At 34.7% G+C, this 27,144-nt stretch overlaps 1 protein-coding gene across 1 annotated transcript in view; it reads right to left on the reverse strand.

The window, feature by feature from the left end:
• Ser (protein serrate) overlaps nucleotides 1–27,144 on the reverse strand; it is a 154,741-nt gene that overhangs the window by 68,164 nt on the left and 59,433 nt on the right. Inside the window, exons 5-6 of the mRNA XM_074138491.1 lie at nucleotides 22,830–22,890; nucleotides 11,139–11,272 (exon numbers count right to left, since the gene is read on the reverse strand). Coding sequence (XP_073994592.1) covers nucleotides 11,139–11,272; nucleotides 22,830–22,890 — 195 coding nt within the window. The remainder of the gene's footprint in view (nucleotides 1–11,138; nucleotides 11,273–22,829; nucleotides 22,891–27,144) is intronic.

A 27,144-nucleotide genomic window follows, 5' to 3' on the forward strand; every position in this document is an offset into this window, starting at 1 on the left:
GAGTCTTACAAAAGAGCAGATAATAACATATCTAAATGGTTATCTTAAATGGAAACCAATTATAAATTTTTGTAAATATGCTTGGAATTTTCATCACAATTATCTAATTCAATCAAATTCTAATAAATAATGGTATAATACAATATATTCTGCAATATTCTTGTGATTTTTAAATTATAATTAAAGTTTAAAGAGATTTTTGCGATGTTTTAAGTATATTATTGTCGGCAACAATTCCATGGATGGTCTTTTGGACTCAGAGTATGTCTTTTATTATGTTCAAGAATGAAATTACTTTTGTATTCATTGCTTTTTTTTTCTAAAAATAAAAGGCTTTACTATTATTATTATTTTTTTTAAATTATTTAAGGCGCGTCAATATCTAAGGTTATTGGCGCCCGGAGCTTTTTACAGTGCACTGCCGGCCTCCGGACAGTGTTCTCTCGTTACAGACAACACTGTCCATCACCGGACATTGAGCTGTAAGAAGCTCCTAGGAAGGAATCTAAGGGTCAGCCGCTGGATTCGAACCCGGGACCTCCGCGTGGGAGACCAGTATGCTAGCCACATAGCTAATCCCTTCCCTGACTTTATTATTATTATTATTATTAAAATAATTTTTATGTATCGCTGAAAAAAAAAAACGATTCTATGATATTTTTATGATATGAATTTTTGATGTCCGCCACTGATTATTTTTCGTGTACCACCAACCACAGGTTGGGAAATGCTCATTAGAGGAATGTTTAAGCTTTTGCAATTTCCTCTTATTTCTATTATTATAATGTAGTTTTCATTTTCCCCTCCTTAAAATCGTACAAGAATCGAGAAAGTTAAAACAAATGTTTAGCTAATAATGATAATTCCCTTAAATTGGGCAAAACTAATAAAGAATCATTGTAAAAGAAGTGCAAGTTACAGTATAAAATATAGTTTCGTAGATAAATTTGTGGCTTGTTAATCCAGTAAGATGTTTGGCAGTCCCAGTATAAGATTTAATATCATATCTACAAGGAAGAATTAAGGTGGAATGCATTAATGAAAAAAAAAATATATATATATATAATGGAGTTAGGGCAAGTTGGGGCTTAAACAGAGTTATTGGAGTGCTTTCATGTATATATATATGTATATATCGTTCCTAATTAGTTGGCGTGCTCAAGCGGGACCTTTTTAATGAGCTACAGTCTCACGGATGGGTAAAAAATAAATAAAAAAATATTGCCGATAGCCAGAACCCTGGTAAGTTTGTCTGTCCAGCTCTATCTTGCTGGAATCATTTCTCGCTCGGCATTCTTCAGCCTGGCTCCCACTCCTTGCTCAAATTAGACAAATAAAAAAAATAAATAAAAATCTAACGAAACTAAATAAATAAAATGGTCTTGCCCATTGCCAGTTCGGTTTTTATAGTCTTAGTGTTGGAATGAAGCAGGAGAGTGTATTGGGAAGAAACGCATTCCCCTCTTAGCTCTACTAAATACGAGATCACCGAGCGAGCCAGGCATTGCTCTTTCAAATTAAAAAGTAAAAGAAATAAATAGATTTCCTATCTCCATTTTATTTTTTTTTTTTTTTTAATTACTTTCAACTTTGTCACTAGCTAGCCTTGTTTTGTATGCATCCCACATTATCCAACAAACAAAGCAAAGTTAATTTATACAAGTATTCTATTCGTCTTTTACTATTTTCTATTAAGAAAGTTATTGTAATCGTGCGGATTTAGAATTTTCACTTTAGAAGGTATCTAATCGCAGAAATAATCTCGAATAAAATTTTGGGGCAAAAATCGATATTGTAAATCGATATGTTAGGCTTTAGACCAGTTAAGCGCGAACCAAATCTCTGTTACGGTTGCGTTTGACGTGTATACTCGTTGTGCAAAAATATAAAATTGCCATTAACTATAAAAAAACTCGAAATTTTAATAAAATACAATAAGAATATTATTTGGTGGGATGTTTCCTTTATCTTTACCTATAGAACTGTGTTGGGAGTCAGCCAAAATGATAAGTGGTTGGTACATTCGCATTAGTGATTGGGGAATTACGCACACCAAATAGAAGCTCTCAACCCTTGTGCAATGCCCGTTTTTACCTTAGACAGTGTTACCATAATAAATAGAATGCGAGCAAACCATGGTATTTGTAAGTTATATTTGTTTAGAATAGGTAAATTGGTCACTCCTCTTTGTAGGAGATGTAATGAGACGGAGGATTTTGAACACATAGTTATGGTTTGCCCTAATTACAAAAAAAAGAAAGGGAAAAGTTTTTTAATGAGATCACAAGATATTGCCCTGTTCCCCTCTATTTTAAGGAGATCATATTTTCAAATAATATCTACGTGCATTCTTCTTTGGTAGAATTTATTAAAAATTACAGTATTTAAAAGCCTACCAGCCAGTTATTGCTAAAAACAAATACAAGTGGTTGATTGGTTAATAGTGTGAACACTGATACCACTAAAATAAAAATAAATACCTTAGATAGAGAGATTCAGACCTCAGTACGAGCATGATTTCATTTTGCACATAATTCCAAAGCACTTTTTCTTCCTTGTAAAAACTCTTGCGTCCCTCTAGTTAAAACTAGAGCAATGCATACGTGAAGACGGTGCAAGATTTTTGAATGAGCACAGAATGCTTTGGTAATTTCAAGCCCCAGGCGCCACGGTAGCCGAGCGGGTTAGAGGCGAGACCTGCGACGCTAATATGTATTGTGGTACTGGGTTCGATTCCCGGTCTAGAGGCCTTGGATTTTATTTGATGGTTAATAAAAGGAATTTACAGTAAAGTATGTTTGCTAGTCGCCTCCGTCCACACCTAATTGGTAGTTGGACGTTAAACCCGCCTGAAAAAATAGGCGATTACTTTACTTTACGAGGGTCGTTTGAAAAGTCCGTGCGAAAATAAAAACTACTTAATTTTTTGGGGTAAACCTTTTTTATTTTTCAACATAGTCTCCTTTTAGGCTTATACACTTCGTCCAACGCTGCTCTAGTTTGTTGATCCCTTCCGAATAATAGGATTTGTCCAAGTCTGAAAAATAGGCATTCGTTTCTGCAATCACCTACTCGTTTGAATAAAATCTTTTTCCCGCTAGCCATTTCTTCATATTGGGGAACAAATAGTAGTCCGAGGGAGCCAAGTCTGGAGAATAGGGGGGATGTGAAATGAGTTGGAACCCTATTTCCATTAATTTTGCGACCACAACTGCTGAGGTGCGAGCTGGTGCGTTGTCGTGATGGAAAAGGACTTTTTTGTGGGCCAATCGTGGGCGTTTTTCTTGCAGCTCGGTTTTCAAACGGTCCAATAACGATGAATAATATGCACCTGTAATAGTTTTACCCTTTTCCAGATAGTCGATGAGGATTATTCCTTGCGAATCCCAAAAGACAGTCGCCATAATCTTTCCGGCCGAAGAAACGGTTTTCGCCTTTTTTGGCGCAGATTCCCCCTTGGTAACCCATTGTTTAAATTGTTTTTTGGTCTCAGGAGTGTAGTGATGTATCCATGTTTCATCCACAGTGACGAAACGACGCTTAAAGTCCTGCGGATTCTTCTGGAACAGCTGTAAACCGTCCTTGCAACACTTCACACGATTTCGTTTTTGGTCAAGCGTGAGCAATCGCGGCACCCATCTTGCGGATAGCTTTGTCATGTCCAAATGTTGATGCAAAATATTATGTACCCGTTCATTTGAGATGCCCACAGCACTAGCAATCTCACGCACCTTCACTCTTCTGTCATCCATCACCATATCATGGATTTTATCAATGATTTCTGGAGTAGTAACCTCAACAGGGCGTCCAGAACGTTCAGCGTCACTTGTGCCCATAAGGCCACTCCGAAAATTTTGAAACCACTTATAAACTGTTCTAATCGAAGGTGCAGAGTCACCATAATATTTATCAAGCTTCTCTTTAGTCTCCTGAGGCGTTTTGCCTTTCGTAAAGTAGTGTTTAATCAACACACGAAATTCTTTTTCGTCCATTTTTTGAAAGTCACTCGACTTCCTCGATTCAAACGAATGCCAAACACAAAGAAATAGACCGATCTGGCTGAAACTTGGTGTGTGTTCTTCCAAGAGATGCTACTAACTAAACATAACCTCGATACGCGCCAGTGGTGCTATCTCTCTGACTCGACCCTCGTACTTTAATCTCAAGCCCTCAGAGATTGCAGAAAAAGTCGCTTGCAGTTGACTATTACGACTATTGTAAACTTTTGGTTGTTTTGCCCTGCGTTCGACGTGTATACACGTCATTGTCTGATTTTAATTCCTCACACTGTGGGGTGGTTTTTTTAAAAACTAAATTCCACGCTTAACTGGTTATGGATCAGTCTACCTTTTTAACCATAATTTTTCTAGCCACCATCTCAGTCATATCTCAGCCAATCCAAATTGTTCATGTTCTTCTGACACTATCATCGATCCAACTTGATCTTAGAATGTAACAGTCACCAGATTGATATAGACAAATTATGACATACTATCATCAACTACCTGCCAAGCTGCATACAATTCTCTCAAAACCAACATTCGAATCATATTCGGCCATTTTCAACTTTATAACAAAAAATAAAATCAATATTTTAAAGTAAAAGTTAAATAATTATTGTAACATAATCAAAATACACCATAGTATCCATAATTCCCAATAATGAGTAAACATTAATTACATCTCTTGCTAATCTGCAAAGACAGGCAAAATCACTATACACAGTTATAAAATAGAATCGAAGGAACCGTTTGGGAGAAAGTTTTGACTAAAACTTTATTGTGATATTAATTCTTAGTGTTGGCTCCTAATATAAACATTAAATTTTTTTAAAAAAGTAAGTAAAGTAATAATAATACCTATTTTTTTCATGCGGGCTTTACGTCTAATTACCAATTAGGTGTCGAGGACGGAGGCGACTAGCAAACATACTTTACTGTAAATTTCTACTATTAACCATTAAATAAAATCCAACGCCTAGAGCAGGGATGTCAAGCTGGTGACCTCCGAGGTAATTTCTTGGAGGCCCACGATGTACTGAGATAAAATGAAAATAGAGATAGTTTTTTATGAAGGGAAATAGCGCTTAGGATAGATCCAGGCAATATCGAACGCAAAATTCCCAGTTTCCGTTAACTACTGAAGACGAGTATAAACGTGACCCCAGGGTCTTTCCTGGGGGAGCCTGTGGGCTTGTATAAACGCGCTGACTTCGTTCCAGCGACGTTTGGAAGACACTATGTCCTGCCACTCTCAGTGGAATGATTATTTTTTAAAAAAAAAAAAATGACGAAGTAGGAATTCCCAAAATATGTTCTTATTTAGGTGAGAAATATCCAAAAATGCTGTACAAATTTTATGTTATTTTTGGAGTGCGCCCTTGTGTTAGCAACTATTTGCGTCCATGAAATTAAATAAAACGGCGTACAGATCAAGATTGACTGGATAAACATCTATCTACCTTAATGAAGACTGTCTGTTCTCAGTCTCTGAATCCAAGATATTGGGAAACTAGAAAAAATTTGTAAATATGTCGTAGCCCGCGTGAATCTTACCTGTTATACCAAATGGCCCGTGGTTCAATTGAGTTTGTCACCCCTTGTTCTAGAGCAGTGATGGGCAAAGTACGGCCCGCGGGCCAACTCCGGCCCGCGAAAGTATTTAATCCGGCCCGCCGAGGGTCCATCGACATTGATAGTATATGGCCCGCTATAATTACGTTTTGACGGTCGAGAAGTATAAAGTAGATTCTACTTAGTAGAATAATAGATGCATAACCTATAGGTGAAGCTAAACTAGCCGCGTAGTTACACAAGTGTGTAATGCTGTAATGTTTCTATAATATTATAATTAAAAGCTTTAACACAAAATGCATTTTTTCTATAATTCTGGCCCTCCTCTAGAATTTCTTAAACTTTGTGGCCCCCCATTAAAAAAGTTTGCCCACCACTGTTCTAGAGAGACACCGGGAGTCGAACCCAGTACTACAAATACATATTTAGCTTTACAGCTCTCGCCTCTAACCGCTCGGCTACCGTGGCGTCTAAACACTTAATGCATTTTTGGTTTTCTTCTTAGTTACGGTGGATACAAACACGCACTAACCCGGACAAATTCGTTCTATACTTAGCGTATACTGACTACTGTCAGTGTAAACAATATGGCTGTTCGTACAGTAAAGTAAAGTAATTGCCTATTTTTTCAGGCGAGCTTTACGTCCAATTACCAATTAGGTGTCGTTGACGGAGGCGACTAGCAAACATACTTTACTGTAAATTTCTTTTTATTAACCATTAAATAAAATCCAAGGCCTAAGACCGGGGAATCGAACCCAGTACCACAAATACATATTTAGCTTTACAGGTCTCGCCTCTAACCCGCTCGGCTACCGTGGCGCCTTCTAGGAAGATACAGAATGCAGCGTAATTGGCCTGCCAACTGTGCAGAACCTTGGATCATCCTGACTAGCACCACTTCATCTAGCAAGTGACCATCTTGATCAACCCCATTTTGCGCCCGATCATCCAGGCTCACTGGCATTACCAATGAAATGTGATAATTAGTAGCAGAAAACTATTACTGTAATGATACAAGACCCACTTTTGCAAGAAGTTATCGCTCTGCACTTTATATTTCATTTAAAAAAAAAATGAACCCATTTATAATTGCATCAACTGCAGAAAAAAAAAAAATACAGGAAATGTTCATCTGCATACCAAATTACCAGTTGGACAAATCTAGAAGGTATAAAAAGTCGCGTGCGTTATATGAGACGGTTCAACTAACAAGTAGCGAAGTTAGTATAAGATGATAGGGGGCTCCATGATTATAATTTAGGGTTGCAGGTGCGTGTGGCCCCCCCAGGCTATAGTTTGTTTACTATGTCGGCGTGCGGCTCGTTGGGCACGTGGCGCCTCAGGCACTGCACATTACACTACATAATACTCCATTGACTGGGCTTCCGTAACAACACCCACCCATATCTCACACCAGAATACCGCAGGCATACTGATTTCCTTTTGCAAAGATAGGAGAAAAAAATAACTGTTTCAAATTACTCTAAAGTTACTCTGAAAAACTGACAATATTCACTTTTAGTTTTACAGCTAGGTTCGTGCTCACCAGACCAGTCTAAAATCAATGTTTTACTTTCTTTACTGGCTATCGTGTCGAATTTATCACTTTGACTGTTAATCAGAAATACATTTTTAAAAGTATCATGAAAAAAATAAGTCATTTTAATGACTAGAGTGGGGATTGACACTTTCCTTGTGACTCTAACCAGAACGTTTCCCAACCTTTTTTGGCTTGCGTACCACTTGGTAGTACATCATGCTAAATTGTACCACTTCGTAAAAATGATTGTATTTCGTAAAATTTGTTATTCCGAGTGTGTTATTTTATTATTTGTATTTATTATAGAGATACAATGTATCTGTTCCAAGTTCAAGTTCACTTTATAAAGTATACGATCTTAGTTATAAAACTTTTTTTAACCAATTAAAAATTGCGTACTTATTTTTCTCTTCATAATTAATAATTAATTTACAAAGTTCTTCTTTAGGATTATTATATTTGTGCCCAAATCTTCTAAATTAATTTCTTTTAAGCATTCAACTACCTCTGTAAGTACCAATCAAATTTAATGTTGCTTGGATAGAGCTTACTCATTATCATTACAATCAAGTCTCTTTAAGCAGATTTTTACATAGTTATCATTTACGATAAGTCACATGATAATACTATTAAATTTTCTTTATCTTTTATTGATAATGATGTAGGTTTTCCTAAATTTTCTTTATAGGAGAGATTTGAAATCTAATTAGCATTTGTTTTTTCGGGTTTTGGAAAATACTCCCTGAAGGACAATTTTAGTCCCCTTAAATGTGCTATTATATTTTCTCGTTACTTTATTCTTATACATATTAACAACTTAACTGTATAATACATATTATTAATTAAAATAATTTTTCGTGAATTATAGAGAAAAACGTTTCTATGATATTTTTATTATTTAATTTTTTTATTTATGTCCGCCATTATTGATTATTTTTCGCGTACCACCGACCAGCCCACAGGTTGGGAAACGCTGCTCTAGAATATTGCGACACGAGCTAAAGACTCGATTTGTGAAGGGTAAGAAAACAATTATTAGCTTAAATATTTTTCCTATTCTAAAAAAAAAAGGGCAAAATAAATAAATTTACCTATTTAAAATATAAACATAACTAAAGTTAAGTAAATTCTTCTCTCTCGTAATTGCGTGACACTTGAAAAAGATATTTTTGGGTATAGAAAAAGTTAAAAGGCTCAAAAAACTCTAACTTGGATTCGGTTTTGATGCTTAAGTCGTTCCTTAAATACTGAGGAGTTACCGGAAGTGAGATTTCAGTTACAAGATTATTCTCTTAAAAAACAAAAAAAACTCGGTTCGCGCGTTTAAGCGCTAAGTTGTTTACAAAAAGAAAAGGTAACAAGAACAAGAACATTTTCTGAACATACCTTTTTATAAATAAATAAAAATAAGTTAGGAGACGCTACGCCCCTCAAGTCTCCAAAATAGAGAGACAGAAAGATGGAAGTCTCCACTCATATATGTAGTACACAGTGAGTAAATATTTGTGCTGTGGCAGCACTCGACTTGGACTTTGTATAACCTACAACACGCGAAACACTTTTTTTTTTATAACCTCCACCACTGCCACTCCAAACTGTATACAAACAATAACACACTAATAGTCTGTCTTCAATTAATTTACATATGTATGGAGTGTATTGTCAGCACCAGACAGGTGCTATCTTATTTTATTTTTACTTTGAGAGCATCTAGTTGAAGTTAAGGTCAAATCCTACGTCCTACAAGTTTCCGGTGTACTGTCCAATTTAAACATTTGTAAATATTAAAAACAAAACTGGTATGAACAAATAATTATTATTCAAAAAAATAATTAAATATCATTCGAAATAATAATTATTCAAAAATAATTTTAAATGTGATAGGTTAGAAATTGTATAAAATTATATTCAAATAAAGTACGTAATTATATAAGGCTGCCGCCTTTTCATTCTAACACTGGCTTAGTTATTATTTATTTGTTTATTTACTTTGCAATATTTGAAAATAAATATATAAAACATTTAAATGTTATTGAATATCATAAAATAATAATTTGTGAATACAAATGATCTTCAGAGTTGTTTATACTATTATCCTTGCGGCTCATTATTATTTTTGCATCAACCCAGATCTAATAGATTTCGAGAAAAAAGTGGCCAAAAATGAGAAAAAACGGCATTTTCAGAAAATGTTCCTGTTCTTGTTCTTCTACTTGTTACCTTTTTTTGTAAATTCGATGAAGATTTAAGAACCTGGGTCTACCACAGTTTGGAGAAGGAACTTTACAGGTGAGAAATCCTGCCAGAACCTTAACATTCCTTAATGGAACTGGCTTGGACAGGATGCTATAAGAATGGGCAGATTGTATTCTGCCACCAAGACAGGGTTATGCCAAGGTAGGAGCTTTTTCAATCGCAGAGCAAAAAAGGTTGTGTATTCAAAAAAAAAACCTACTTTATATTTATTTAGATACAAATCGTGACGTAGGATTCAAACTCATTATTAGATCACGACCTCTAGCTAGGAAACAAATTGTAATTTGCATATACTCGTAGGCGTATATTGTAGAATACCGTCCGATCTCATTCATTCTATTTGGTACACATAAAACGCAATCAGAATATTTACATTAAACAGATTGTTGTATTCATTCGTACGCTTTTTATTTTTCAACTCATTTGAAATTTTACAACTTTTGGTTCCGCAACCAGTAAATCAGCAACAAGTAAATTTCTAGACGTAATAACAGGGAAATTTATTTTTTCTGGAATGAGTGGCGAGAAAAGTAGATGAACTAGAGCAGCGTTTCCCAACCTTTTTTTGGCTCGCGTACCACTTGGTAGTACATCATGCTAAATTGTACCACTTCGTAAAAATGATTGTATTTCGTGAAATTTGTTATTCCGAGTGTGTAATTTTATTATTATTTGTGATAGAGTTGCAGTGCATCTGTTACAAAGCAGTTCAAGTTCATGTTCACTTTATAAACTTTGTAAAGTGTAAGATCTTAGTTTTAAAACTTTTTTTAAATAATTAAAAATTGCGTACATATTTTTCTCTTCAAAATTATTAATTAATTTACAAAGTTCTTCTTTAGGATTATTATATTTGTGCCCAAATCTTCTAAATTAATTTCTTTTAAGCATTCAACTACCTCTGTAAGTACCAATCAAATTTAATGTTGCTTGGATAGAGCTTACTCATTACAATCCAGTCTCTTTAAGCAGATCTTTACATAGTTATCATTTAAGTTCTGTCACATGATAATTCTATTAAATTTTCTTTATCTTTTATCGATAATGATGTAGCTTTTCCTAAATTTTTCTTTATAGAAGGGGTTTAAAATCAAATTATCATTTGTATTTTCGGGTTTTGGGAAAATACTCCATGAAAGACAATTTTAATCCTTGATAAATGTGCTATTATATTTTCTCGTATATCTTGAGGCAGACCAATCTTATTACTGTACATATTAACAGGTTTACTGTATAATATTATTTTGTGTGTACCACCAACCAGCAACTAGCGTACCACAGGTTGGGAAACGCTGCATTAGAGGATTGTGACGCAAGAGAAGGAACTTGGGTATTCCGGAAACTGTGAACAATTTACGTCACTAGTAAATGGAATTCGGAAATCGGAATAGTAAGTGAAGAAAACGAAAAAAGTTCTTGTTAAAGAAACAGAATATTTGGATTGAAGGGTATGAAGGCAGCAGATATTAAAACCATTAGTTGTTCCTAAGCCCCTTCGGTTCCATTGCAAACAAAAGTAAAAATTGATTTTAAAAGTAATTTTAGGAAAGAAATTAGCTGAGTGGTTAGCGTATTGTATTCCTACAGAGATATACTCGGTAATGGACGGTCTGTAGCGAGAGAGCCCTGCCCGGAGGCCGGCAATGCACTGATAAAAAGCTCCGGGCGCCCAATAACTTCAGATGTTGACGCGTCTTAAATTAAAAAAAATAATAAAATTGTAGAAAAACACCAATTTAAATGAAGCAATTTGAAAACACCCTTACCTTGATCGCAGAGAATTCCGCCCCAGTTTGTATCACATATGCACTGCCAAGAAGAACCATTGCAATATCCATGCTTGCAGCCAGGATATGGAGTACATTGTTCACACAGTTCACCACGCCATCCAGGACGACATCTGTAATAAAATGTAAAATATATACATTAAAACCTCCGACAATCAGGAGCAATATAAAACGAAGAGGTAGGACAAGGAATAGCACCAATTAGTTAGTCGCCAAATCAACCACCAAAATGAAAAGTAATGTTTTCTCTCTCCTTAACTTTACAAGGACAGGGGACTTAACCCTGATCAGTACTTCTTATGTAGCTCCAAATTCACCTTCTCATGCACATGGTTGCAGCAAGAGATCGCCAGACCCCATACTGCCGTTTCAAATGTCTAATGTCTGATCACCAAAACAAACAAACATCCCTAACATTTTGAGAATCGAAAAAATATTTAAGTTAAAAAAAGATTGAAAAACACATTAGTACAGTCGAGCCTCCCATAAAGGACACTCTCACTAGCGTCCACCTCCGTTTACGGTCAGTTTTTGGATTTCCCCGTTTTTACCCCTATACACTTTCTATATAAAAGAACCTCCGTCTAACGGGTAACTCTACATAACGACCGCGGATATTGATTTTAGGGAACGGATTAAATGTTTCACCTCCCACCAACGACCACCTTATTCTTAAAAGTTCCTTTGACGCGGTGATCAAAAGAATTATCCCCTCTCAAGTTTTTGTTTTTTTTCCTGGTTTTCCCTAAAGTTTCCTATATAAGCTCCATACATCTTGGACCATTTTAATCATTTTTCAATATTACTTTGGACGAACAATATTATTTTTTCCGATATGTCTCTCAAACGAAAGTGACTTAACTCTAGAAGAGAATATAAATGTGTTGGAAGATTTTGCAAAAACCAAATCGAGTCATCGTCAACTTGCCGAAAGGTTTGTTCTATTTTTCTAATAATAGATGATAGTATGATGATAATTTTACCATAAATTATTATTGTTATGAATAAATGTGATGATTATTATAAAAATTATTAAATAAGTTAATAATATGTAGTTTTTTGATCATTTTTTTGAATAATTAAGAAAAATTTGGTGCATATCATGTAGCTGCAATAATTATGCAATTAGGTACGTTTTTAGATCTATTAATAATAAACAATTTTTAAATAGATGTTTGGAAAAAAACCCATATTTTTTCATTATGAAACTTGCCTACCTCCTTCTAACGGCCACCTCCAAACAGCGGCCACTTTGCTTTTCCCCGCCAGTGTCCGTTATTGAGAAGTTCGACTGTATATGTTATTGCTTCAAAATTTAAATTTACTGCAACCACGAATAAGGAATTCTTTGCTTTTTGGAACAAAACTGACAAAAGCGGTTTTTGGTTGTCCAGTAACAAGAAAAAAGTGAACACACTTGGTAGTTTGGTAGTTCAGCGCCATCGCGTGAGGGTGAGCGAAAACGAGCCTTGGTTGAACGGCGACAATGCGATAAAATATAAATACTTAACATACCAAATGAACAAAATCGAAATCTATTATTAATTTCTTTAATGAGAACGAATCGTTCGCAAAAGCAATTTAGGCTTTTGGCTCCTTGTTACGAATATAACTTAGCTGATAATGAATACAACCAGTGATGGCATCCTAATTGTTTAGGAACCGGTTCCATAATGTCGAATCTAGGAACCTATTCTTAATTTTTATAAAAGTGAAAACAAATCACTTAACTAGCCTCACTTTGCATTAAAATTACCACTTTTTTTCCACTATTGTGTACACTATTGCGACACAGATTACGGCGCGGTTGCAATTTTGTACGGCTCCAGACTGAAGCGGTCAACAGTTGCAACACTGCAGGGCATGGCGCACGATTCAAAACTGAAGTCAGAGTCAATTCATCAATTTTTAATAACCAGTTCCCAAAGGTTTCATAATTTAAAAAAAAAAAAAAACAGTTCGCGCGAACCGGTAGGATGCCATCACTGAATACAGCGTGATCATCTTTTTTAAACAATTTAGGCACGCTAGCTAATTGTTAATTTTGTTTTAAATGTATGATTTTTATGTCAAAAAGAAGTCAAATATTAAAGAGATGTTGAAACCGTACATTAAACGGCACTTCAGATTAAAGCTCAACTTTCATTCCTGCTTTAGATTCCAGCTTAAGCTCAGTTTAAACTGAGTTTACTGGGAAAACATTCGTGCATGTTGAATAACTACAGTTTAAAGAATTCAATAAATGATATTTTTTTAAAAACACAGGTCTTTTAAAAGATAGAAAGAAAATAAATTTATTATCCTGGGACTATTGTCCCCTTAGAATAAATACATGTACAATTGGAGGCCCTATTGGTTTGGCCTGTATTTCAGGTATTTATAAACCAAAAAATAGGCCAATATTTACAAAAATAAGAATTAAAATTAACGAAATAAATGCATTCAGTTATGGAAGAAGCTGGATAGAGAGGAGATAACTGAACAGAAGGGACTTAAAGATGGAAAGGGTAGCAGCATGGCGGACAGATGATGGCAAGGAGTTCCAGAGAGAGGTAGCGCGTATTAGGAAGGATTTGTCAAAGGATGAAGTACGATGTGAGAGAATATAGAGATCAGAGATCTAGTATTACGAGAATGGATCGAAGATTTGAACTTGAAGAGTTGGAAAATATAAGATGGCCTTTGAGATTGGATGACTTGGAAGAAGGAATGAAGCCCTAAAAAATATTGGCGGCTATAGACAGGAAAAAGCCACTTCAACTCATCGTAGTAGCGCGAAATGCGGGAGTCTCTGGGTAATGCTGAAAATAAATCTTATGAAGCAGTTCATGAGAGGCGCTTGAGCTTAGCTTCAATATCCACCAGAAAGACCGGGCCATACACTAAGCAACCATGGGAGAAAACAAGAGAGGAAACCAAGAGTTGCCGGGTCTTAATTGGTGACAGGAACTATTAAACTGCTTCAGGATCTGGATGGAGTGGCGAGAGTCTTTTTGTGTGAATCAAGAAGTATAAAGAAGTGAAAAGTAAACCAAACTAACTACAAACTGGTCCCTGCAATGGGGAGAAGCCAAAATAGTATCATCCTCGGACATTAAAATGAGTAGTTATAGGAAAAAAAGTAGTAACCAAGTGGCCCCAAGAGGTTTTGGACGAATATCAGGTAACTGTGGAGGGTACAGTCTACTCAATATTATATCGATAGTAAGAGCGTTCATTACACTGAAATGGCACATTAGAGACAAGCCTGCTAGCACCTGGATTCGAACCCGGGACCTCCGTTAATCCCTTCCCTTCCAAGGTCTCATTTTTTTATTTATACTGAATAATTTATGCAAAAGTATAAGTCTTAAGTTTCATATTTGTATCAAAAACGATTTTTTGTTTTAATACAAAAAATTAAATAGGTCACACATATTATGTCATGTTACCTCAATTAATATGGTTACCAAAAATATTTATAAAGTCATCAGTATAGGAGATTTAATTAAATTAAAACTGTCCGGTAGGACAGTTGTATAAGGATTGATCGTCAAAAAGTGCACGAAAAAGCGTAACGTTAAAAAACACCCAACTTTGACAATTTTTTTCTCTTTTTCTATAAAAGATAAAATTCCCAAATTTTCTTTAAAATATAGGGCAAACCCTCCTTTATAACTGTAATTTTTTTGCAACCCCCCAGACCTAATAGATTTCGAGAAAAAAGTCGCCGAAAATGAGCAAAAACGGCATTTTCAGAAATTGTTGTTGTTCTTGTTCTTCTTCTTCTTCTTCTTGTTGTTGTTACCTTTTTTGTAAACTACGTAGCGCCTAAACGCAAGAACCGATTTTCATGAATGAGGTGACATTCGATTCGGAATTTTATGTAGATGTGCCTTTTGGGGGTCTCGACGCTGTACACCGAATTAGAGAGGAGTTAGCCCCCTGTATGTAAGGCCCCCTTCAAAATTATTATTACTAATTACTCTGTAAATCTTAGCCCGATTTTGATAAAATTTGGTAGGATGATAGAGTTAGGGCTCCCCTACGTAACATTAAAGTGGCGATCTGCTCTTACACTAGTTAAGGGGAAGTATAGCAATCGTTTCAAATTATCGACAAGTGAACTGATTTTCATGAATGAAGTGTCATTCGAATCGAAATTTTGTACAGATTTGCACTTTAAAAGTCTCGTCGCTACGCCTTATATGGAGGGGAGTTTGCCCCACCCAAGTAAGGCCGTTTCTAAAACTATTATTACCAATATTTCTATAACGCTTTGTCCGATTTTGATAAAATTTAGCACGAAGAAGTGATTAAAGCTCCTCTACATGGCTGTGAAGTGCCATCATGCTCTTACACCTACTAAGAGGAAGTACTGAAATCGTTAAAATTATCAATGGGTGAAACTATTTACATTAATGAATTGTCGTTCGATTCAAAATCTTTGCCTCTTTGCCTTTTAGGGAGAAGTACTGTAATCGCCCGTTTATTTTTCTTACTCCTCTTAAAAGGAAGGTCTGAAATCGCAGTTTAAATTTGCTTTTTACGTACAAATACCTTCCTATTTTATATAAAAAGGCTTTCTCAAAAAAATTGTTATTGAGGATGGTTTGAGGACCGCAACTATAATCATTCTTTAAAAAGATCTCTCCAGTGGTAGTTACGGTTCCTACTTAACACCTTATCAGGTTATAATGATAGAATTGCTTATTCCAAATTTAAAAAAAACAGTAAAGCAGATATGTAACTTAGCAAAAAAGACAAAAATGAAAATCTTTCCAAAAGGTACAAAAATCTCCTTAACAAAAACTTACAGTTTAAAATGTTAAGTATAAGGGTTGATTAAACGCCAAAAGGTACACAAATCAGCAAGTACCAAACATTTCATTCAAGCTTAGTTGATATAATTTAAGTAATTTTGCTGCATTAACTTTTCCTTCACATTTTTTAGAATTTATTAGATGTCACAGACCCTTATGCTGGCCATTTTCATCTACAAAAAATTTGTTCAAGTAGCACTGTAGATTGACTGTAATATCTATTAATCTATAATAATCAAACTATTAATTACAGGTTAAAAAGAAAACGTTATAAAAAATAAAAAAAAATACGAGGCTACAAAATTTAAAAACTTTTTTAAAAAAATGCTTACACCAACATACATCAATGATTTCGATTATTTTATTTTTAATAAAAATCGTCTGTTTAAGTTTATTCTTCGATTAAAGTAATTGTTATTTTATGTAGTAGTCAAACGTTTATAATAATAGGTAATAATTATCTGGCTTTATCGCAAATAATATAGTTTTCTTCAATCACACTCTCAATGTAGCTGTTCTTCTCACAATGTTATATATAGGTTATGTAATATAAAATAAATAAGTATTGCATACTTTTAGGACAGCTAATTATTCCAGTATTTTACTGTAAGTAAAATTAAATTACAATTGAGAAATGAATAATTGTTGTTGAATAATCTACTTGTTATTAACTGTGTGTTATTTGTGCTCACGAATATTTCGGTAAGACGAATTCAAGTCTGAAATATTGTTTTAAATCCTCCGTGATTCAAATTTAAACAGTAGCCGACTCTAACTTTGTCTTTTTCTACTTTAACATGCATGTATAAGATGTGACAACTTCAGAATAAAGGGCATATTAAAGATAAATCAGAAGAATAATTTGGAATAGAGTTAAAATAAAGTACCTATTTAAAAACGAAGATATAATATACATTTTATCATAATTATAACCAAATAATATTATGAACGAACTGGCCAGCATAAGGGTCTGTGACATCTAATAAATTCTAAAAAATGTGAAGGAAAAGTTAATGCAGCAAAATTACTTAAATTATATCAACTAAGCTTGAATGAAATGTTTGGTACTTGCTGATTTGTGTACCTTTTGGCGTTTAATCAACCCTTATACTTAACATTTTAAACTGTAAGTTTTTGTTAAGGAGTACAGAAAGGAAATGACGTCATTCCAAAGTTATTTTCTTTAAGGAATGAAGATTTTTTTTTTAAGCATATCCGCTTAGAAATTAAGTCGTTGTTCAATAAAATTATAGTAAATTTCTATGAACATCTCATTTCCGTTATGAGCTGTTAGCAATTTATATAAATAAGTTTCCAATTAGAATGGTACAAAAGGAATGTTTACTGCAAAGTCATCTAAAAATTCTGATGAATCATTTCTTGCCCAAAAATAATTCTAAACTCCTGATGTAACGGTAAATTGAAATTTGGAAAATATTAATAAATATGTAGCTGTAGTCTGTCTACTTTGTTTCTTTGGTGATCAGTAGGGAACGGATTCGTATGTATTTACATATTTTTTTCTAGGCAATTTACAGACGTTTTTCAACTAGAAGTATTCATACTGACACTTTTTAAGCCGTTTGAGTCTACTTTTATTTCACATATTTCCACATATTTGGATGTTATCGCATATTTATACATATTTGATTAAAATAAATAAATATTTCTACATATTTAATCAAAATATGTACATATTTTTTCATATTTTTCATTTTGGGCATATTTTCATAAGTGGGAGATGGTTGACAGGAACTGTGAACCGCAGACTGTAAGGCTGTGAATCACAGTGGGTACAATGGTTATTGTAATTTACACAGAATGCTGCTAAACAGTGACGGGCACTTGTTAGTTCTTTGAAGTTGTCTGTTCTTTCAGCTCGTTCGTTGAAGTGTCCAATTCGTTTCGTTCGGTCACTTAGTGTATTCTTTTTTTGGGTGAAATGCCACGAACATCGGCCTCAAACAAACAACTGGTTGCTAAATATCTTCGCGAGTTTCCAGCAGAACTTTTTCGAAGTGATGGAGACATTTTGTACTGCACAGCTTGTGACAAGCGCGTTTCTTGCTCTCAACGTTCCCAAGTCACCCAACATATTGCCACCGGATCGTACATAGAGAATAAAAACAGAAAGAAAGAGAGGACGTCCTATCAAGCCTTCCTTACATCTCCATCATCAAGTAAGTCTACTCTGAGTACAGATCTGTGTCGGGCTTTGGTTAGAGCAGATATCCCTTTCCACAAACTTAAAAATCCTCATTTCAAAGGATTCTTAGAGACCTATATTGGGAAAAAAATGCCTGACGAGAGCACTCTGCGGAAAAACTACCTGGAAGATATCTATAAAGATACACTAACCAAAATTCGAGAACATATCAAAGATGGACCGATTTGGGTGTCAATTGATGAAACCACTGACGTTGAGGGCAGGTATATTGCCAATGCAGTTATTGGAAAACTTGATGCTGATGCTGATGTGGATTCAAAGCCATTCCTTTTGAACTGTGAGGTTCTCGAAAAATGCAATCATTCCACCATTTCACGATTCTTCGATGCCTTAATGCATATCCTATGGCCCTGTGGAGTTTTGAACGAAAAAGTTCTTTTGTTTCTCTCTGATGCTGCCCCAACATGGTCAAGGCTGGGCAATCTATTCAGGTATTTTATCCTAAGATAATTCATGTGACGTGTATTGCTCATGCCTTGCGTCGAGTAGCAGAAACTGCCCGATCTTTGTTCAGTGACGTAGATTCCTTAATCTCCTCGGTTAAAAAAGTGTTCTTAAAAGCACCAAGTCGCATTAAAATGCTAAAAGATCTCTATCCAGACTTGTGCCTTCCACCAGAACCAATATTGACAAGATGGGGTACTTGGCTGGAAGCAGCTATGAAAACTACAATAAAATCAAGAATGTCCTTTCACATCTCGAAGACGAAGCAGTAGCGATAAATACAGCCAATCGCGTATTCATTTATTCGAGAAACCTAATTTAAGGAACGACCTTGCATTCATTTCTGACAATTGCGTATTTCTTGCACAAGCCATTACCCAACTTGAGTCCCAAAATGTTCGACTGACAGAAAACGTGTCCAACGTTAAAAAAGTCATCGAAAAGGTGGAAGGAATACCTGGGAGTAAGGGAGATCTGATCAGATCAAAACTGGTAGAAGTACTGAGCAAGAACAAAGGGTGGGAGACCATCTGCCAGATTTCTGATATTATCAGTGGAACAGAAGTCACCTCAGAACATCGTGTACCCTTTACAACCAACGAGATAACTTCTTTCAGCAAGGCACCTATAACATCTGTAGATGTTGAACGATCTTTTAGTCGTTACAAGTCCATCTTACGCCCAGATCGTCGTCACTTTACGTTCCAACATTTGAAATTTCATGTGGTTGCAAACAATTTCGAAGAGTGAAGTTTTCAAAATTGAAAATTTAACACATCTTTTTATAAATAGTAAAAATGTTCTTTGTTGTATAAATCATTATAACTTGTAAAAACAAATCATTTTGTTCCTAATAAATTATTATAAATTGTAAAAATGTTCTTTTCTTGTATAAATAATTATAACTTGCCCCCCCCAACAAAAAATCCATTTTCATAAAAAAAAATGTCCATTTTACTTAAATATTCCAGAAAATATTTTAAGAAAATCACATATTTTCCACATAATTGACGAAAATAAATGCATATTTTAGTTAAATATTTGGCATTTTTAAATACATAAAAATCCGTTCCTTAGTGATCAGTAACCAATGTCGTAGGACAAGATAGACATAATTCCATTGTACTGGTAAAGAAATCATTTAAAAGAAAAAAATTAATAATAATGAAAAAAATAGATCAGGGAAGGGATTAGCTATGAGGTTAGCGTATTGGATTCCCACGCGGAAGTCCTGGTTTTGAATCCAGCTGCTGGCTCTCAGATTTTCTTTTTCTAAGAGCTTCCTTACAGCTCACTGATGGACAGTGTTGTCTGTAACGAGAGTACACTGTCCTAAGGCCGGCCGTGCACTCAAAAAAAAGCTAGCGATTGTGTATTTTTTTTTTTTTTAAGATGTGGTAAAGTTAAAAATTTTGGGGGGGCGCTAGAAAATAATTGATTCTCAAATCTGGGCTGTAGACGAAATAAATTTGAGAACTCTTCTCTAACGGTTTTGAACAAAATTCTTATGTACGTTACATAAACATAGATTTAGAACGCTTAAAAACATTGTGAGATTACAATTTTATTTTATTTTGTGAGAACAGTTTTACAAATTGTATAACTTGGGTTAGCACTTAAATATTTCACAAGTTTTTTGTAGTTTAAAGAAAGGTTTTGAGTTAGAACCTTGATAATAGTAATTAGAGAGAGTGTTTACGCCATACTTTTTTGAATTATGCTGAAAACAAAATGCGGATCCCCTGGTATACACTTGAAAACAATTTTTTAAAACGTAAGTTTTTAAAACGTGTATTTCCGCTAATAAAGAAAATACTTAAATTAGAAAATCTACTCCATTTTAATGCTAGGGAATACAGAAAGAATTTAAAAAAAAAGAAAATGCTAAAGATTTCCTATAAAATTGTAATTCATTTGAAAAGAGATAAGGCTGATTAGAAAAAAAAAGAACCAGAAATTAAAAATAAATGTGCTGTGAACTTTAAAACTAGCCCAACGAGTTCCACTGCATACGAAGGAATGTCAACCTGCGACCGACACACCAGCCAACACTGTGTGCTGCTAGTCGCGAGGCCTTCTTGCTTTCCTGTCACTGTCCCAGGGTCCTTTGATTCCTTATTCTCATCCTTTCTCCTGATGCTAGCTATTAGTGAATCTCGTTAACGTGTCAATTTCTTTTATTTTTCTTATTCACTCTTAACCCGCACTTTGAGGAAATTTTGTTTTCAACAGCGGCTCGAACAGAATGCAATAATAGTGATAATGAATTTCTAGATTTTAGACAGAAGTGAGCGGTATAAAAAACTTTGTTGGTCATTTGATAAAGATAAATAAATCTTTATTATAAATATGTATAATAAATACAGACAATGTAGTGCGAATGTACAATACATTATAACCTTCATAACAATGGTATGTGAAAAGCTTAAGATGTGAAGGATACAGAATGCAGGAAAAAAGGATGGAAAAACCTGCAGCTAGTGTAGAAAGTTAGAGAAGGATGTGTTTTTAGTCTTTTGTAGCGAATAGAAGGATCTGTAGGAGGCTAAGTCGCGGCAGAGTGGATCAGGATGACAGTCTAAGATGGAAAGGAGGTTCAGCAGACTGATTTTGGATATAGGAGTGTACCGGGGGATAATGGATGCAATCTCGTAGACTGTCGCAAGTCTAAGAACATTGTTCTGTGTTGTCCTGGAGTTTCTTGATGTTATTCTACTACAAGTCAGGCTCCAGGCGGAGCTGGCGTAGAGCATTATCGCCCTAATGACCACCTTTGTAAAGAAGGAGTTTGTTGGTTCACAGTCTTTTTGGAGTCACGTGAGAGTAGAGAGGAAATAATAGTCTTACTAGTCCAGTTTGCCTGCGTTTACTTTGTCCTGAACGTGTGTAGTGAAAGTCAGTTTGTTAGTCCAAAGTTAGGCCTAGGTAGTTAATGTTGGTAGACCAAGGGATCAGAGAATTATTGTGTCTGATTTGGTGATTAAATGAGAGTATAGCGTTAGTCTTGTCGTGGTTTATTTTAATTCTCCACTTAGTGCAGTAATTGGTTAGTCTATCGGTAGCAAGAGTAAGTCAGTTGGTGATTGTGTCCATTCTCCAAGATGACGTGTATCAAGCCATGTCATCAGCGTACAAGGCAAGGTTGACATGAGGAGGTTTGGGGCGAGGATTTATGTAGGTGATGAACAGGATGGGACCTAGGATGGAACCTTCGTGAACGCCAGCTGCGATTGGATAAGGGTATGAGGAGGCAGAGTTTAGGTGGATGACCGACTTTCTATTGGAGAGATATGAGTGTAGGCGTTTTGTGAGGTATACAGGAAATTACTTCATGGTCAGATATGCCAACTTAACAGCACCAAGATGATAAATAGTATACAAGATGGATAATCCTTAGGATTATGGATAATCCTGTGTATGGAAACGGAAAGATTTACCCATGCGATTCAAATCCCAGATGTTTGTCCGGCAAACGAGAACGAGGAATAACGGCCAATTACAGAAATAACTCAATTGCAGGAAAAGTTGTGCATTTATTGAGCTTCAAGACCATTTGGATTTTTTTGTTTTACTACCCCGAACAGAGGGGTGTAAATGCAGAAAACTGGGATGTTACGAAACCGACTCTTCTGTAATTGGATGACTCCTTGATTCAATAATCATCCAAAAAATATAGTTGAAACTTTTAACAGAAATCATCGAGAACGAATTTTTTAGACATTAAAGTAAACATTTCATTGTTAATAAGAAACGTTTTGAGGCTCTGGGTTAAGCAGATTTATAGGAAATTTAATGCACTTTCGTTTGGAATAAGCAGATTTGTTGTAGGATAAAGGATAGAAAAGTTACGGCCGTTTTTATGGTGAAAAACGCGTAATATCGACGGAAAAGTTAAAAATGCAAATATCTTGGGACACTATTGAGAATCGGGCCAAAGTGAATAGAATATTTTTTGTTGCATTTGAGCTGCAGAATCACCTCCCGAAGTTTCGACCACTCCTCTCTGTACATCCTGTATAATGCATTATTTAAGCATAATTGTGTAAGTTGTAGCAGCCCAATTGATTGTCTTCATTGATTCAAAAATTAATTTTTTTTGTTTTTCAAATAAAGGACTTTAATAATAATAATAATAATAATTATTATTATTATTATTAAATGGTCTTCTATGATTAGTAATGAATGAAACAAACTTACTCGCAGTCTCCTGGACGGTCGCACTTTCCATGCACCGGGTGACATCCTTGCTTGCATACAGCTGTAACAAATATGGTCAGCATGAAATAACAAGATAGTACTTCAACTCAAATATTTAAGATTTAAACCATGGTTTTCACAATAATGAGGGTATTTGCGAGATATGTTAATAGTGGGCCAGTGGTCAGTACTTCGCCGGCTTCTATGGTCTTGAATCCTACTTAGGTCGCTGTCTTATTTGTAGATTACTATAGAAAAATACCGTTAAAAGAAAGAGAAAATTTATAAAAGAGAGAAATTTTTTTAAAGAGACAGGTGTACTTATGCTTAAATATGAACAGATATCAGCTGGGACAATTTATACCCTGCTTAAACTCAAAGAGAATATTACTCGATGTCTCAATCAAACCAAGGAAAAGTAATAGAAGTATATTTAATAATATGCAATATTACAAACTGGCTAATTATACTAGGTAGACACTTGGATCAGTGCATATCGATGTGTTGAATGTGGATTTTCTGCTACCTAGAAGGTAGATAGGTAGCAGGGATTGGCTCTGCTAAGGACAAAATACAAAACCTACCCTTAAAGGAACGTGGACAACCAACAGAGGTGAAGATAACACGACGTTCTGGAAACAGTAACTCCAGACAAGTCTACGCGTGCAATAATTTGCACAGGGTGGGTAACTAGATGCTATTATTATAATATTATTTTTATATCTGAGTTCATTGGCTCACAAAGCTTTTTTCAGAGCATTGTCAGCCTTCGAACTGACAAGTGTCTCTCATTAAAGACAACATTGTCCATCACCGAATTGTAAAGGAACTTCTAACAAGAGAAAAAATCTAAGGGCCAGCGTTAATCGAAGCCCTTATTAAAAATATTCTAATATTGGACTATCATTTGCAGAATAAGGAAAGTAAGAATAAGCAAATTGTATTATTCCAGAACATTTCGAATCTCACGATCGCTGAGGATTGCGTATTTCGCCTTTGTGTAGGCCATTACTCCATAGGGCGTGGCTCCATAGGGAGTTGCTATTGGTACTACTCTAACACGGTTCATGAAGACTCAACCAAATATAAAAACTTACGAAACTCAACCGCTTTATAGACGTCAGAACTTACTTGACATTAAATTTTTATACGTAAGATCGGCCACTATTAAACTAGCGAAGAAAAAAAGGCAAGAAATCTAAGAAATGCATTCTGGCTACAACACAATTTTAATAGAAAATTCTACCTAATTGGTAGCTGGACATAAAGGCCGCCTGCAAAATACAGGCATCACATTACTTCACTTTAATGCAAAATAATTACTTACAACCTTCAGACTAGACGAACTGGAACCCAATTCAGTATTTTGCCGATATATTTTACTTTTCGATCTCAAAATGAAGGCAACCCTTTATGTATTTATTAGCTTCTGCCTTAAAACAGGATAACAAAGACAAAACAAGTAGAAATCTAGACGAACTGGAACCCAATTCAGTATTTTGCCGATATATTTTACTTTTCGATCTCAAAATGAAGGCAACCCTTTATGTATTTATTAGCTTCTGCCTTAAAACAAGATAAAAAAGACAAAACAAGTAGAAATCTAGACGAACTGGAACCCAATTCAGTATTTTGCCGATATATTTTACTTTTCGATCTCAAAATGAAGGCAACCCTTTATGTATTTATTAGCTTCTGCCTTAAAACAAGATAAAAAAGACAAAACAAGTAGAAATCTAGACGAACTGGAACCCAATTCAGTATTTTGCCGATATATTTTACTTTTCGATCTCAAAATGAAGGCAACCCTTTATGTATTTATTAGCTTCTGCCTTAAAACAGGATAAAAAAGACAAAACAAGTAGAAATCTAGACGAACTGGAACCCAATTCAGTATTTTGCCGATATATTTTACTTTTCGATCTCAAAATGAAGGCAACCCTTTATGTATTTATTAGCTTCTGCCTTAAAACAGGATAAAAAAGACAAAACAAGTAGAAATCTAGACGAACTGGAACCCAATTCAGTATTTTGCTGATATATTTTACTTTTCGATCTCAAAATGAAGGCAACCCTTTATGTATTTATTAGCTTCTGCCTTAAAACAAGATAAAAAAGACAAAACAAGTAGAAATCTAGACGAACTGGAACCCAATTCAGTATTTTGCCGATATATTTTACTTTTCGATCTCAAAATGAAGGCAACCCTTTATGTATTTATTAGCTTCTGCCTTAAAACAGGATAAAAAAGACAAAACAAGTAGAAATCTAGACGAACAGGAACCCAATTCAGTATTTTGCCGATATATTTTACTTTTCGATCTCAAAATGAAGGCAACCCTTTATGTATTTATTAGCTTCTGCCTTAAAACAAGATAAAAAAGACAAAACAAGTAGAAATCTAGACGAACTGGAACCCAATTCAGTATTTTGCCGATATATTTTACTTTTCGATCTCAAAATGAAGGCAACCCTTTATGTATTTATTAGCTTCTGCCTTAAAACAGGATAAAAAAGACAAAACAAGTAGAAATCTAGACGAACTGGAACCCAATTCAGTATTTTGCCGATATATTTTACTTTTCGATCTCAAAATGAAGGCAACCCTTTATGTATTTATTACCTTCTGCCTTAAAACAAGATAAAAAAGACAAAACAAGTAGAAATCTAGACGAACTGGACCCCAATTCAGTATTTTGCCGATATATTTTACTTTTCGATCTCAAAATGAAGGCAACCCTTTATGTATTTATTAGCTTCTGCCTTAAAACAAGATAAAAAAGACAAAACAAGTAGAAATCTAGACGAACTGGAACCCAATTCAGTATTTTGCCGATATATTTTACTTTTCGATCTCAAAATGAAGGCAACCCTTTATGTATTTATTAGCTTCTGCCTTAAAACAAGATAAAAAAAGACAAAACAAGTAGAAATCTAGACGAACTGAAACCCAATTCAGTATTTTGCCGATATATTTTACTTTTCGATCTCAAAATGAAGGCAACCCTTTATATATTTATTAGCTTCTGCCTTAAAACAAGATAAAAAAGACAAAACCAGTAGAAATCTAGACGAACTGGAACCCAATTCAGTATTTTGCCGATATATTTTACTTTTCGATCTCAAAATGAAGGCAACCCTTTATGTATTTATTAGCTTCTGCCTTAAAACAGGATAAAAAAGACAAAACAAGTAGAAATCTAGACGAACTGGAACCCAATTCAGTATTTTGCTGATATATTTTACTTTTCGATCTCAAAATGAAGGCAACCCTTTATGTATTTATTAGCTTCTGCCTTAAAACAGGATAAAAAAGACAAAACAAGTAGAAATCTAGACGAACTGGAACCCAATTCAGTATTTTGCCGATATATTTTACTTTTCGATCTCAAAATGAAGGCAACCCTTTATGTATTTATTAGCTTCTGCCTTAAAACAAGATAAAAAAGACAAAACAAGTAGAAATCTAGACGAACTGGAACCCAATTCAGTATTTTTCCGATATATTTTACTTTTCGATCTCAAAATGAAGGCAACCCTTTATGTATTTATTAGCTTCTGCCTTAAAACAGGATAAAAAAGACAAAACAAGTAGAAATCTAGACGAACTGGAACCCAATTCAGTATTTTTCCGATATATTTTTCTTTTCGATCTCAAAATGAAGGCAACCCTTTATGTATTTATTAGCTTCTGCCTTAAAACAGGATAAAAAAGACAAAACAAGTAGAAATCTAGACGAACTGGAACCCAATTCAGTATTTTGCCGATATATTTTACTTTTCGATCTCAAAATGAAGGCAACCCTTTATGTATTTATTAGCTTCTGCCTTAAAACAGGATAAAAAAGACAAAACAAGTAGAAATCTAGACGAACTGGAACCCAATTCAGTATTTTGCCGATATATTTTACTTTTCGATCTCAAAATTAAGGCAACCCTTTATGTATTTATTAGCTTCTGCCTTAAAACAGGATAACAAAGACAAAACAAGTAGAAATCTAGACGAACTGTAACCCAATTCAGTATTTTGCCGATATATTTTACTTTTCGATCTCAAAATGAAGGCAACCCTTTATGTATTTATTAGCTTCTGCCTTAAAACAGGATAAAAAAGACAAAACAAGTAGAAATCTAGACGAACTGGAACCCAATTCAGTATTTTGCCGATATATTTTACTTTTCGATCTCAAAATGAAGGCAACCCTTTATGTATTTATTAGCTTCTGCCTTAAAACAGGATAAAAAAGACAAAACAAGTAGAAATCTAGACGAACTGGAACCCAATTCAGTATTTTGCCGATATATTTTACTTTTC

This window comes from Rhodnius prolixus, unplaced genomic scaffold (assembly GCF_049639745.1).
Source record: "Rhodnius prolixus isolate KJV_2025 unplaced genomic scaffold, Rpr scaffold_11, whole genome shotgun sequence".
Lineage (NCBI taxonomy): Eukaryota > Metazoa > Arthropoda > Insecta > Hemiptera > Reduviidae > Rhodnius > Rhodnius prolixus.